The following is a 15,467-nucleotide window of genomic DNA, read 5'->3' on the forward strand; positions in this document are numbered from 1 at the left end:
GCTGGGTGTGGTGGCGGGCACCTGTAGTCCCACCCATTCGGGAGGCTGAGGTGGGAGAATCACTTGAACCCAGGAGGCGGAGGTTGCAGTGAGCCGAGATTGTACCACTGCACACCAGCCTGGGCGACAGAGCGAGACTCCGTCTAAAAAAAAAAAAAAAAAAGTAGAAAAGTAGAATAAATATATTATCAGTATTAGTTTCATATATAAAGTTGATACAGAATATTGGAAGCTTGTACTCAGAGTTCTTAGTATTGTTGACAGGTTTATGCTAAATTAAATAATCTCTCCTTTCACACTTGGATTTTCTATAATCAAGAGAATGCATCATTTAGATGATGGGGTAACGTGCACACTGTGACTAAGGAAAAGCTTTTCTCTGTAAGGCTATCTAGCTACTAAAATAGCAACAGAACCTGGCCTTTTTTTTTTTTTGAGACAGAGTCTCACTCTGTTGCCCAGGCTGGAGAGCAATAGCATGATCTCGGCTCAGTGCAACCTCCTCCTCCCAGATTCAAGTGATTCTCCTATCTAAGCCTCCCAGGTAGCTGGAATTACAGGCACATGCCACTGCACCTGGCTAACTTTTGTATTTTTTTAGTGGAGATGGGGTTATACCATGTTGGCGAGGCTGGTCTTGAAGTAGTGATCCACCCACCTTGGCCTCTCAAAGTGCTGGGATTACAGGCATGAGCCACCGAGCAAGGCCAGAACTTGGCCTCTTTAACACAGTACTTTAACAGGCTGACTAGCCAAATCCTATGTTCAGGGTTAACAATATGCCTTCAACATCTCTAGTGATAATATTCAGACAAGGATAGAATAAATAAGCCAATGGTAAAGATGCCCTAATAATTTGCCCTTAATTAAGATGATTCTTATTCTAGAAGTGCCACTGCTGTCTCAGAGTCCAGCTGCTTGGCATTTATTTGCAGCATTCAGATGCCAATTCCCAGGGGATTGGGAGGTTCAGACCCTGGCAGCCTGAACCATATCAATCACATAAACAAAAGGTTTGATTTATAAATCAGAATGTCAATATCTTATAGGGAGAATTGACAATTTGCTAAAAGACTATACTCTTTGTCACTCAATCTGTCCACCCTTTTCTGAGAAGGAAGCCTAATGCAGTGCTTAGCAGGAACTCTGGTTGCCTAAATATCTGAGTTGCTAGCCAAACAAGAAATGGATCTGAGATTAGAATATTATTGCAGAAAGGTGAAAGGGGTTGTACCGCCAAGTGTTTTTGATTGCAAGCAAGAGAAAGCAGTGTTGCCTAAGTGAACAAAGGGGAATTTATGGGAAAGGCATTGGGAGCTGAATTGTCAGGTCCCTGGAGAACCGGGCTTGGACACATCGAGGAAGTAGTAACCATAACCACTGAACAATCTGGTCAGCCAGTTTCCCAGTCCTTTTGACCCTCTGCTGGAACCAGCTTTCAAAATTTAATCAGGCTTTTAAAACTGCAATTAGCCCATATCTAGCAAGTATTTGTATTATCTGTGAAGAGTTATAAAGACTGCACTCAAAGAGGTAAGCAAGCATCAGAGACTATATATGCATGTGTACAGTACATATTCGACCAAATACAACACAATCAGGGCTGAGGCTTCAAAAATAAAGAGGGGACATGAGGGTAAAAGGATGGGGAAAGACTTCAAAGGAAAAACACTGCAAATGGGCACTGGAGGTGGCAGGATTTTGTGGAGAAGTTAGAACTATTTCAAACTGGAATGGAAATGGTGACCATGGTACAGATGTAAGAGTCTGACATGAGTCACCCACTTGGTTAAGCCTTTTCTTCTCCTCTGTGATTGGGTTAAAAGGGTTTAGCTAGGTGAAAAGGAAGTTTTTGCAGGGAGAGGCCCCTGTACTTTGGAGGGAGGAGGGCTATATGGGAGAGAAGGAAAGGTGGGGAAGGTGGCCATCCCTGGCAAAAAGACCACACATCCACTTCAAAAGAGGTTAAAAAAAAATGCTTCTCTCTGTGTATCTGTTGGAAAGTGGGTGGTAGATGACAAAACTGGAAGCAAGGAAACAAAGATGGTCTTTCCCTTGCTTTCTACTCTCTAGGAAAGGGCATGTTAGCCCTGCCCTAGCTGGGTAGGGGGTTCAATGCTACTGGTCGCATCCAAAGGCACAAAATCTTATGTTAAGTGCCACTCACCCTGAAACAACTGTCTGGATCATGCACAATCAAGGTTTTAATATCTGGTGAAGGCTTTTGAACATCAGATCCAATGTGGTCAGAAGAAAGCATCAGTGTCAATGATACATTGTTCATTCTTTTATTCATTCATTCATTCATTCATTCATTCATTCATTCCTCTTCTATTTATTAACACTGACTAGAGGCTCTACCTTGAATTGAGGCTAAAGGCTAGAGTAGAAAAAGTAAGGATAAGTCACTTCCTTTCATTGCCTCTGTTTTGTCATCTCTAAAATAAGAAGTTGGAGTTTAATGCCTTTGCTTTGCAATGTTTCTTGTGTTTAACGAGCTTACACATGAAGTCAGGAGTAGTTTGCCCCGGTATGAGCCAGAGGCACAGTGACAGGGGTTGAAGCTCAGAAAGATGAATGCTGCTGCTTTTCCTCTGCCTCCTTGAAGCTAGGGACCCTCTGAAAGGTGCCAGGGATGCAGCAGCTCTGTGCAAATGAGAGGTCTGGTATTCGCCAGAAGCTTTAGCATAATGCAAGGAGAAATAGTGCATGAATGATGTGATGGGATTATTGCTGACCACAAATTTACTGCCCAATTAGTGAGCTGGTATTGTGTGGGGGTTTCATTTAATTGGGACTTTCCTGAGTGGATCTAGGTTTATTTAACATTTTACATTGATTTTTATCTCGGGAGACTAGGGCAGCATGCTGAATTACAACAACCTTTTACCAAACAAAGCTCTTCCTCATTGACTTTTGATTCCCCTTTCTCTGCATTGTGCTTCTGCATTTCTCTCCAAAGCCTCTATTGAAGATTCTTTGCAACCAAAGACGGCATCCATGTTTAGAATTGCTCAGTGTCTGGGGTATTTATTCTTCTGTATTCAAGTAACAATAAATGTCCATAGGAAGATTTTTTCAAATTACTGGTCTGGAAATCCCTTGGGATTCAAGGTCCAGCCCACACATGTCTTGATACCTTCCCTTCTGAGTCCCAGCATCTTCTACCATGATGCTTGCTAGTACGAGGAGCTTAACAAATTTCTTCAAAGGTGACATCTCAAAGGTCTTTAAAGGCATAAATTGTGGCTTCAATATAAATGCTGGCTTTAGATGATATATCAGTCCGTTTTTACGCTGCTGATAAAGGCATACCCGAAACTGGGCAATCTACAAAAGAAAGAAGTTTAACTGGACTCACAGTTCCACGTGGCTGGGGAGGCCTGACAATCATGGCAGAAAGTGAAAGGCACTTCTCACATGGCAGCAGACAAGAGAAGAGAGCTTGTGCAGGGAAACTCCCGTTTTAAAAACCATCAGATCTCGTGAGACTCATTCACTATCATGAGAACAGTGTAGGAAAGATCCACCCCCATAATTCAATCACTTTCACTGGGTTCCTCCCACGACACATGGAAATTGTGAGAATTACAATTCTAGATGAGATTTGGGTGGGGACACAGCCAAACCATATCAGATGAGGTGCAGAGGATGCCTGGGAGACTGAATCAATGGTTTCCAAAGGATTTAATGCCCTTAAGTCGTTTTTTTTCTCCCAAGGTAGTTTCTTTGAAGTTAAGCAGCATGAGACTTTAAGTTGGTGGATGAAGAACCAGGGAAAGATAGAAGCTGCCTTTTGTATAATGTAGGGCTCAGTTAAGTATTCAAAGTTCCAAGGAGGCGATTCAGGCCCCCATTTCACGTCTTTCTTGGTTAGAGAGCAGAGCTCCTATCCATCCCAGGCCCTTCCACTTTGTAGATCAGTTGCTCTATCTTTTGGCAGCTTCATCCAAGATCTATCTTATGAAAACGTTTCATTGTTCAGATCAGGGACCCGGTAGTAAAAATTAACTATAAAATACTTTTTTTTTTCTATTATGCAAGTAATTGGTAGCCTTTTAAAAATTGGAAACATAGAGAAAAAAGTTTATTCCTAACAACCAGAGCCTCAGTCGATTAAAATTACTCAGGTTTCTCACTGATGCTACATGCCCATTGAACATCAGCTGGGGACTCTGCCCTGCTTTAGTCTCACTCTGGATCCTGGCTGGCAGACCACAGCTTTTTAGAATATTGTGGCAGAGGAAAAGAGAGCTTTGCAGCATCTCATACTCACATCTCATATTGCTTCTGCAGAAGTGACAGTCACTTTTCCTCCTAACCCTCTAGTCAAAACTTGTAACCATGCCTCCACTTAAAAACAGGTTTGGAAAGTGCAATTCTGCCATGTAGGGAAAGGTATATGAACAGCGGTAAGGGCTACCACACTGGAGAATAGCTCCTTTCATCTGCCTCTCTCTGCAGCCTGTGTCCCTAGTCCATGCGCTCTACTGCCCCAGTGCCCACCACTGCTTGACTCTGCTTTTGTGTGTGTCAGTTCACATTAACAATAAGGACCATGACTGGTAGCTCTATGGATGGAGGACCCTTTTGTATCAGGTGTTCACCCTGTGCCCAAGCTGCAGTGCCTAGAAGAGTGGGGGTGGGTCTGTGGTTCCTATCAGGCTGCAGGAGTTGTGGAGACAGGGAAAGTATTTCTAGGACTCCCATTTGGCCTTTCTGTCTCTACGCATCCTTGGCAATTTCTGCCATCTTGGCTTCTCCTTCTTATCACGTTGGTCCACATACGGAGACAGCGTCTAAGTTTTTTCTGACCAGCTCCTCAGTCCTAGAAAAACCAGACTTGGTTAAGTACCAGAGCATAGAAGGCATTTAGTGCTGCTCTGCTCCCAAGTCATCTATCAGTTTCACTTTAGCCAGTCATGCCTCCTTGGTTACATATGAAGTATCTATATATAACTTCGTACCATGCTTTCTCACATTATATTTTGATTTTTATCGGATCAGAAACCCTAAATCCACAAGCATAACACCAAGTTCACATTTGGGCTTTTTCATTTCTGTAACCAGATGATTAAACGCTAGTTTGTAGTAAGACTTCAATTCAATTCTATTTATCTCTCCAGGCTTAAGGGTTCCTGTTCTTCTTTTTAAGTCATTAAATTGTATCAGACAAGGGGGAAAAACCGTGTGTGGCTTTCCCTAAGGTAAGACAGGCTTAAGGGATATTGAAACTAGGGCAGAGAAATGTTTTCTGTGACCAACCAGTCACGGCAAGGCATAGAAGGAGCAATGACTTATTCATTAGTCCAGAGAGAAGGCCAATCCTTTTCGGGCTGCGGCTGCAGAGAGGCCAGGCTCAAAGGGGAGGAGAGCCGTCTGCAGGCAGCGCCGCCGCGGCCACCTGGAAGCCCAGCAAGTCACCTGAGTCGTGCGGGTGCCTGCGCTGCCAATCTGCAGCGACCCGTCCGCAGCCCCCGGGGGCAGGAACACCAGCCCCGGGACAGGAGGACGTCCTCGGCCCGCTGACTAGGGATCCACCCGCGGGTGCCGCTGAGCCACATCCCCGCAGCGGGCGCCGGAGCCCAGGTACCGCGCGCCACAGCACCTGCCCGGGCGTTCCCGCGCTTGGGGCGGGGCTTCCCGCGTCCCCTTTAAGAGGCCGCGTCACCCGCCCTTGACGTCAGAGTGTCTCTCCGCACGAGCCCGCGTCCTGCTAGGCTCCGCGCCCTCGCGCCCACAGCCCCGGCGGCGGCACGACCAGCGGCGGCCAGGCGAGCGCGCCGCCCCGCTGGGCCCTCCCGTCCCGCCCCGCCGCCTCCCTCCCGCACCGCAGCCGCCAGCGCGGCCTCCTGCACCATGTCGGTGGCCGGGCTTAAGAAGCAGTTCCACAAAGCCACTCAGGTAAGGCGCGTGGCAGGTGCGTCCCGGGGCAGTCCGGGGCGAAGCTGCGAGGGGGGCGCTCGGCGCTGGCCGTCCGGCGGTAGCTTGGGGACCTCGGCAGCGCGCCTCGCCCGCGCCGGCCGCGCCCCGCCTCGCAAGCCAAGGAGGCGGCTCGGGGCATCCCCAGGCTGGGCGTCCGCCCTCGGTTCCCCACCCCCGGCTTGGTGCGCGCTGCCTGCCCGCGGGTCCCCGGCGTCCCGCCTGGTTGCGCCGCTCGCCGCCCCCGCATCACCTCGCGCCCGTGTTGCAGGAAGGGGACCGCGGCTGCACTGCTGCCGCGGCTCGCAGGTGCCCGGGCGGCGCGGCGGGGGATTATGTAAAGTCGCCTTTTCCCGGGTGACCTTGCGGAGTCGGTGCGCCCGGCTGTCCCGGGATGTGTTGGCGTGAGCGGTGGCTGCACTGGGGGTGGCGGCGCGGAGGCCGGAGGTCTGCGCTCCTTTCCCTTCCTCTGTGGTCAGAACCCTCCTTCCCCGCCGCCCGCAGGCTCCAGAGGAACGGAAGGCTGGGGGCTTCCTTTGGAGACTCGCATACATTAACTTTTCCCCGGAGAACTCGGTCGTCAAACTCCTTTGAGGCCAGGACATGACCACAGTCTGCGGGTCTTAAATATTTCCCTTCAGCAACCAAATTGTTGAAGACTTAAAATCATCATGTATTTTAAATCGTTTTTAATGAACATTTGACATCTTGGATGTGCCCATTTTTCTTTATGGGGTTAATAGGTTGTGACTGTAATAAAACTAATTAATTTAGATTCTAATAATTAAAATCATTGGACTCGAAGAATTTTACATAGGGACAATTAAGCGAATACTTATGCTGTGACCTATTTCTTACATAATGTGTGTGATTACTAATTTTTTATCTTTCCGAAACAGGTTCAAATTTACGGGATCTTTAGCTAAGGATTTTGATGACTTACCTCGAAATGTTTTTCATAATTTAGTGTTAAATAGTTTTTCATAGGTTAGCCTTAATTCATGAGCTTTCTCATAATTTCTCGGAAGTAGTGAGGTTTTTCCTGGGCTACCCCAGTGGCAGCCCTGTTATGAACCATATCCAGAAAAGGTGAGGGTTGTGTTTTACAGAACCTTGGTTAACTTAGGGTGACAGATGTAGCGTGAAATTCACATCGTGTGTGTGTTTCCACGCATGTGCATCATCTTCATCACATAGACTTGCCTTTATAGAATCAATTATACCTGTCAACTTAGGAAATCAGGAAAAGTAAGACTATTTAAAAATGTTTCCTAATGTAATTATTTTTGCTTTTCTATTACAATTGGAGTTATCTGTGACCTCTCTGCCAGACATGTTTATGAAAGTGCTTTGTTTGTTGATGTAGTTTGGAAGGCTTCTAATAACTTTATACTGCAAGTTCTTTCGGATTTACAGAACCAAGCGTATGTGCTGCCCAGGAATTCTCTGGAAGGACTTCTTCGATATTACTAACCTTTTTGATTGCTCAATTGGTCACTTCTCTATAGCATACCTCAACAACGCTGCGTTTACCAACACGACATCTTTTTTCCACTTTGATTCCAAAGATTTCTTTTGCAAAGCTTAGTGCCCTCAAAGGCAATTAAAAGTCTTGGCTTTGGAGTGGGAAAGGCTAAGGTTTGAATCCTGCCTCTACTGCCTCTGACCTTGAGAGAGTATTTAACTTCTGAATCTGTCCTTGCTAAAGTGATAATTTCCATTTCTCAGGGTTGAGGTGAAGAGAAACGAGTGTGTAGAACACACGTAAAAAGTGTTCAGTAAATGATAATTGTTGACATTAAGGATATTTTTATTAGTATAAAATACTACCCCTTATGCTATGAAGAAGTTACCCAAGCTAGACTTTTTAGTTTTTCCAACTTAAAAAATAATTAGAAGGCTCCATTTCAGCTAAAGCTTGAAGTTCTATGTAGCTCTAAAGTGTAGAAAAAATAATTTGAACTGTGTTAGGAAAGAAATTAAAAGGTTGGAGAAGGTCAGCGTGTGATGCGATACAGTTACTATTTATCACACCGAATCCAAATGCAGAATCACTGCGTCATTGTCTTCCTTTTACTGAAAAGCCTTTTATTTGAAAGGTGAAGCAGCACGTGATCTCTTATCCATAATTTAGTGTAGCACACTCTTAGAAAGTCTAAGGCACAGGTTACTGTTCTGTGCATATGTATATTTAGGAGAGTATGTAATATCTGTGTTAATGTTTGCATGTGACAAAAAAATTACAGAAATAGTCCTGTCCTACTTTTTTAGCCATTTTTTTCCATGCAGGTCCGTGAACCTGATGTTATCTACAGAGAAGCTTTAGACCTAGAATTACTTCCTTTTGAGAACTGATGTGCTGGATAATATAGCCGGGGTTTGTTTGTTTGTTTATTTATTTGAGACAGAGTTTCGCTTCTGTCGCCCAGGCTGGAGTGCAATGGCGCGATCTCAGCGTACTGCAACCTCTGCCTCCTGTATTCAGGCAATTCTCTTGCCTCAGCCTCCCGAGTAGCTGGGATTATAGGCATCTGCCACCACACCCATCTAATTTATGTATTTTTAATAGAGACAAGGTTTGAGCCATGTTAACCAGGCTGGTCTTGAACTCCTGACCTCAGGTGATCTGCCCACCTTGATTACAGGCTGAGCCACCGCACCTAGCCCGTAGCCTGGGTTTATAAGTGGAAGGAGTCTGTTCAGGCAAACGTTTCTTTCTATGGAATTGAGCTTTTTTGCTTGTGTTAGTAAGGGATGATATTTATGTTAATAAAAGTATATTGTTTGTACTTGGAATTTCTGATTAAATGTGTTACAACTGTTGTCTTATATTAAAATTGATTATTTCTACCTTGTTGCTGACAGTTATTTTCAATATATTTACAATATGGAGGTAAAAAATGCTTTTGCCGAGTAAAATTTATTAGAGGAGAAAATCCTTTCCGCATGAAAATATATAAAGATACAAAAAATTGATCATCTTATTTTCATATACTTCATTACTTAATTGCTCATAAAGATTATTCTTTTTTACTGTAAAAAAGGGGAAATGATCTTAGTGTTGCTCTTTTAGTGAGTTTTATTCATATTGAGATTTCATTTTACAAAAGTCACGTCAATTTTTTTTCACTTGCTTTAAACTGGCAGCAACTTAGTTAAAAATAGCTGTTTCCAGTGAACATGAAGCTCCTACAAAATCTGTACTTTTAAAAATTCACTCTATCGTGCATATGATGTGTACACATTTGGCTTTATAATAACATCTAAAAGTCTATTATAAAGTAAAATATATTAGGTCATTTTATGATTTTGCTGGAGCTGCTGTAACAAAGTACTACAAACTGAGTGGTTTCAACAACAGAAATGTATTGTTTCCCACTCCTTGAGATAAGCACACTTGAAGTCTGAGACCAAAGTGCCAGTAGAGCCATGAGCCCTCTGAAGTATGAGACAGGATCTGTTCCAGGCTGCTTTCTTAGCTCTTGTGCTTTGTTGGGAATCTTTGGGCTTCCTTGGCTTGTAGATACGTCACCTTGGTCTCTGCCTTCACGTTCACATGACATTCTCCCTGTGTGTGTCTCAGTGTCCAAATTTCCCCATTTTGTAAGGACCTCAGTCATATAGGGTTGGGCAAGACCATCCTACTCCCAGTATGAGTTTATCTTAAATAATTACATCTGCAATGCCCAGCCGGGTGCGGTGGCTCACGCCTGTAATCCCAGTACTTTGGGAGGCTGAGGCAGGCGGATCACGAGGTCAGGAGATCGAGACCATCCTGGCTAACACAGTGAAACCCCATCTCTACTAAAAATACAAAAAATTAGCCGGGTGTGGTGGCGGGCACCTGTAGTCCCAGCTACTCAGGAGGCTGAGGCCGGAGAATGGCGTGAACCCGGAGGGCAGAGCTTGCAGTGAGCTGAGATCGTGCCACTGCACTCCAGCATGGGCAACAGAGTGAGACTCCCTCTCAAAAAAAAGAAAAAATTACATCTGCAATGCCCCTATTTCCAAATCAGGTTGTATTCTGAGCTATTGTAATTAGGACTTTAATATGAATTTTGGGAGGAGCACAGTTCAATCCATAAGTCATTATTTGCATAAAAGGATTAACCACACTATTCTATATTTGATTCAACATCTAAGAGGACAATTCAGCCTGTAAATAACGTATAATTTTCTATTGCATCAAAAAGATATACTTTCTTCTTTTTTAATGAGTTGGTTAGTATATTGCTAAGGTCTGATTGTGTCCCCCTAAAATATATGTGTTGAAGCTTGACTGCCAATGTGACAGTATTAAGAAATGGGGCCTTTAGGAGGTGACTAAGTCATGAGAGCACTCATGATTGAGTCATGAATGGGATTAGTGCTCTCTGAAAAGAGGTTGAAAGGGTCACCCTGTCCCCTTCCACCGTGTGAAGGTTTAGCAACAAGGTACCATCTTTGAAGCAGAGGGTGGGCGCACACCAGGCACAGATCTGCCAGTGCCTTCATCTTGGACTCCTAGCCTCCCAAACTGTGAGAAGCAAATTTATGTTATTTATAAATTACCCCATCTAAGGTATTTTGTTAGTAACCTGAACAGACTAAGACAGAAATATACCTATAATAAACTGTGTTTTCTGATTTTTTTAAATGATAAAATTAATTTGGGTAGTCTGGGTTTTATGATACAGTCTGGTATGTGCTTATTTGTCACACTTGGATTCCATAACTGGGAAAATTTCATTATGTTTGTGTTCTATGTCTTTTTGTTTTACCTAATTTCCTCATTGAGAATGCTGTATTTTATATAGATGCTTTGCTCAGGAGACCATTACATAAATCTTTTCATGCATTTGTTGATTTGGTGAAATGTTAAACTTGCTAAGATATTGGATTAAATAGCTAATTAGTTGTGACTTTATATCAGTGAGGTTTTCAGTTTTTTAATTGCCTCTAATCAGTCAACTCTCTGCTGCCTTTAAAATCTTGGCTGTGGCTTGTTGCTTGACCCAGGATTTCTACACCCGTACCCTTTCAGATTCCTAGCCAGTAGTCTCTAATAGGCTGCAAGGGGCCTATATATTTTATAAAATTATAAGTCACATTTTATACACGCATTTTTCTGAGGGAGAATGTCCTTAGTCTATCACCACATTCTTAAATAAATTCCTAATTGCTGCCTCTCCCTCCCCCCAAAAAGTAAAAATACGGTGGGGTGTGGTGGCTCACTCCTATAATCCCAACACTTTGGGAGGCCAAGGCAGGTGGATCACTTGAGGTCAGGAGTTCAAAACCGGCTTGACCAGTGCAGTGAAACCTCGTCTCTACTAAAAATACAAAAAGATTAGCCAGGCGTGGTGGCAGATGCCTGTAATCCCAGCTACCCAGGAGGCTGAGGCAGGAGAATTGCCTAAACCCAGGAGGCGGAGGTTGCAGTGAGCCAGGATGGTGCCACTGCACTCCAGCCTGGGCAATAGAGTGAGACTCCATCTCAAAAATAAATAAATCAATAAATTCATCATGTCATCAGGAGAAAGTGAGTGTTTCTTACAATACCATCACTCCAGTTCTGTTACTGGGCTTTAGGATGCCTGATCAAAATGCAGCCTTCTCTGCATTAATTTTAGCAGCAATCAAATATAAAAAACCTTTCCAGAGGTGTCAGGATTGAATGAGATAATGCTTGTGAGAGTGCCATGCTTGCATAATAAGGATCACTTGAACCATGTAAAACAAAATGTTAATGAGCTTGAAGTCATCGATACGATGATACACTGGCACATGGGCCTGTGGGGTATATGAAAAGAAAGTGGTGACTGAAAATGATTTCCCTTTAGACTGAGAGTCCTCTTGATTGAAGTTTGTGTTGTTGAAACAGTTGTATTTTTGCAGGCTTTTTTCCCGTAGTGATTCTTTAATGTTTTAAATTGAGTTTATATGAATTTTGGTTTCAGTCTACTTGGAAAATTTTAAAGTAGCCTGCAAATTAATAAGAAGTGCCCTAAAAAATGGCAAGACTTGGTTGGGGCAAATGGTGACTGTTTTGAGACAGATGTCATGGTGGAAGGGAGAGGTTTAATATTCAGTGGAGGGGAGCTGAAGCTTGCAGAGCAAATTCCATTCTGCCAAGCTTCTTGTGCTGCATACAGAGTTTCAGGGTGTCAAGCAACCCGAGGGCTTTCTTCAGAGGAGTAGCTTAAGGCAGCGGAGAGAGAAGGGCAGCACACACTGACGAATGAATAATGAGAATTAGGTGAGGAGATGGAGTTTAGGAACTGCTTCAAACTTTAAGGTGGATTCCTGGTGGGCCTTTCTAGGGATGGGCAATTCTTCTGAATTTAAGGCCAGATGGGGGAGATGCTAAGTGGGTAAGAAGTCAGTGGATTTTTTGGCCTCCTTTTTTCTCTTTTTGTTCTTTTACTCCTTTGTCCTGTATTCTTTTAGGTAATCGTCAGTGAGGTGTAGCCACAAGAGGGGACACAGGAGAGGCTCAAGAAAACAGAGTTTATTATACTCACAGATCTTAGAATGACAGTATCACTGTATAGGAGGATAGGAGGGGGACACACGTTGGGTGTAGGTAACAGCTCTGAGAGCAGGATCAGCTAAGCAGATGGGAAACAGGTGGGAGCAGAGAGAGCAAGGACTGTGAGCCAGTGCCTTTACTAGTGGTCTCGGTGCAGTTCACAGGAAAAGGTGGGGGGGGGGGGGATTTCACTGGTGCATTTTGGTGCATTTGGTGCATTTGCATTGGTGCATTGGTAGGTCGTGGTCAAAAGAAGACAGAGAGGTGAACTTGTGGTACGGGCCAACCTTATCAAACTTGTGCACCTGGTTACCTGGGTAGGATGTTCACAGTTAGTGTATGTGGGAAGGAATGTTGAGACAGCAGTAGACAAACTATGAAGTTTTGAACCTTTGTAATACAACCCTTCTCAGTGTTTTTGGTTTAGAATTTCTTTGTTTCCATAATCACTTAAGGAGCCCAAAAGCTTAAGAATGATGCACATGGTATCTGATGGATAATAAAGACTAAAAAGAGAGCTATAACTATACTTATTAAAATGCCATGATTGTGAGACCCTGCTAAGTCTTTTGCGTTCTGCCAGCAAAATATTTTCATGCTGTACTAAATCATTAGCTGATGACAAATGCTTCAGGAAATAACTTCACTATTTATGAAGGTTTTACATTTAGTACAACTTCTAAATGCCAAATATGATGTTGTAGTTGCTCTACCCTAATCTCCCTCCCCACCGGGTCAAATTGTATATAGTAGGGATGAATATGGAGAAGCTGTCAGTAATACTTGTGAAGAACCCACAGCTCCACGGAGGTTTGCTTGGGTACTTAGGACACTGAAGGACCTCTAGGCAGTGTTTTCTGGATCCTTTTGAATTATGATATATACAAAAAATAGAAATATCTTTTTTATAGTTCAAACTAACCTTTCCCCATAGATATTAATGGAAACAGTTTTATAATACTGAGAAATATCTCAATATCAAGGTATATATTAGTCTGTTCTCATGCTGCTAATAAAGACATACCAGAGACTGGGTAATTTATAAAGGAAAGAGGTTTAATTGACTCACAGTTCTGCATGGCTGGGGAGGTCTCAGGAAACTTACAATCGTGGTGGAAGGGGGATCAAAAATGGCCTTCACATGACGGCAGTGTGGAGAAGTACAGAGCAAAGCGAGGGGAAGCCCCTTATAACACCTTCAGATCTCGTGAGAATTCACTCACTATCATGAGGACAGCATGGAGGTAACCACCCCCATGATTCAGTTACCTCCCACCAGGTCCCTCCCATGACACATGGGGATTATGGGAACTACAGTTTAAGATGAGATTTGGGTGGGGACACAGCCAAACCGTACCACAGAGTAACGCTTGAAAGAAACATAAAGCAGATAGTCAGCCTATGCTTTTAAATGTATGGGAAATCGGCTGGATGTGGTGGCTCATGCCTGCAATCCCAGCACTTTGGGAGGCTGAGGCAGGCAGGTCACTTGAGGAGTTTGAGACCAGCTTGGCCAACATGGCAAAACCTCGTCTCTACTGAAAAAACAAAAATTAGCCAGGCGTGGTGGTGTGCATCTGTAATCCTAGCCACTCAGGAGGCTGAGGCAGGAGAATTGCTTGTGCCTGGGAGGTGGAGGCTACAGTGAGCCAAGATCATGCCATTGCACTCCAGCCTGGGCAACAGAGCGAGACTGTCTCAAACAAAACAAAACAAAAAAAACTAAAACAAAACAAAAAAACAGGAAATAATGTCCACAGTGAACGATCCCAGTGAGGAAAGGAAAGAAGGGGAGTCAGGACAGTTATTGTCTGTAATAATGATGGCATCCTGTAGGGGGCATCGTGAAGTCCCCTTCCTGCCGGTAGAGGAAGTTCCTTGGTTTTGCAATCTGGCTTTGCAATCTGGGAATAACTCTTTTGTTCTTTCTTGTATATATTTGGCCAGGTCTAAGGAGGGTGAGAAGAAATGTGCCCTCTTTGGGAACAGCATAACTTTTTCAGTCAACTTCCTGTTTATTTAAATTTGGGGACTGTTTTACAGTCACAGGCTTTTAACTACCCATGGTTGATTTGAGTAATGAAATTTCTTCAGAAACTTACTAGGCTTCTGGCCAAGTGCTGTAGCTTATGCCTGTAATCCCAGCACTTTGTGAGGCTGAGGTGGGGAGATCACTTGAGGCCAGGGGTTCAAGACCAGCCTGGCCATCATGGCGAAGCCCCTTCTCTACTAAAACTACAAAAATTAGCCAGGCATGGTGGCCTATGCCTGTAGTCCCAGCTACTCAGGAGGCTGAGGCACGAGAATTGTTTGAACCTGAGAGGCGAAAGTTGCAGTGAGCCAGATGGTACCACTGCACTCCAGCCTGAGCAATAGAGTGAGTCACTGTCTCAAAAAAACTAAAAGCAAAAAACAGAAAAACTTCAACTTAATAGGCTTCCGATCTGTTTTCTTCTTGTCAGTTTCATTTGCCAATTTCGATGATGGAAATTCTTTTTTCGACCTAATTTTCAACCAGTAGACTTGGTTGTGTTACTCTGAACTTAGCAAGAGGGCCTGATACTTTGGCTTAGCCGAGAAGTCTTAATGGTACTTTGTTGCTCAAAGTCTTTTTCATTTATATATCCCGTTATTTGCTTCAGGGACTCAGGATAACCCTGGATGGGTTCTGCCATCTGTAACACATGGTTTTCAAGGTTGCCAGAGGGAAAGAGTATGTTTGAACAAGCATAGGAGATATCCGTAAGCCAGGCCTGGAAGAGGAATATGGTAGACAGAACGCTATGAATGTTGGTGACTCTTGCTGTTGTGTACTCTCCTCCCCTTTGAGTGTGGGTGCAATGTTCAATTTGAAAAGATGTTATTCCTGATATTTTAACTTTATAAGACAAAAGGGAGATTATATGATTGGACTTAATCTAATCTCATGAGCCCTTTAAAAGCAGGATATTTTCTCTGGCTGGTAGCAGAAGGAAAAATCAGACAGACTGGAAGTATGAGCAGGACTGGACATGCTGTTGTTGCTTTAAAGAGG

General features: G+C 43.7%; 1 protein-coding gene across 1 annotated transcript in view; it reads left to right on the forward strand.

Moving 5' to 3' along the window:
* The first annotated feature begins 5,688 nt into the window (after positions 1–5,688).
* Positions 5,689–15,467, forward strand: part of SH3GL2 (SH3 domain containing GRB2 like 2, endophilin A1) — a 236,050-nt gene continuing 226,271 nt past the window's right edge. Inside the window, exon 1 of the mRNA XM_017949839.3 lies at positions 5,689–5,904. Coding sequence (XP_017805328.1) covers positions 5,860–5,904 — 45 coding nt within the window. The 5' untranslated portion in view covers positions 5,689–5,859. The remainder of the gene's footprint in view (positions 5,905–15,467) is intronic.

Source organism: Papio anubis, chromosome 13 (assembly GCF_008728515.1).
Source record: "Papio anubis isolate 15944 chromosome 13, Panubis1.0, whole genome shotgun sequence".
In the NCBI taxonomy this organism is placed as follows: Eukaryota; Metazoa; Chordata; class Mammalia; order Primates; family Cercopithecidae; genus Papio; species Papio anubis.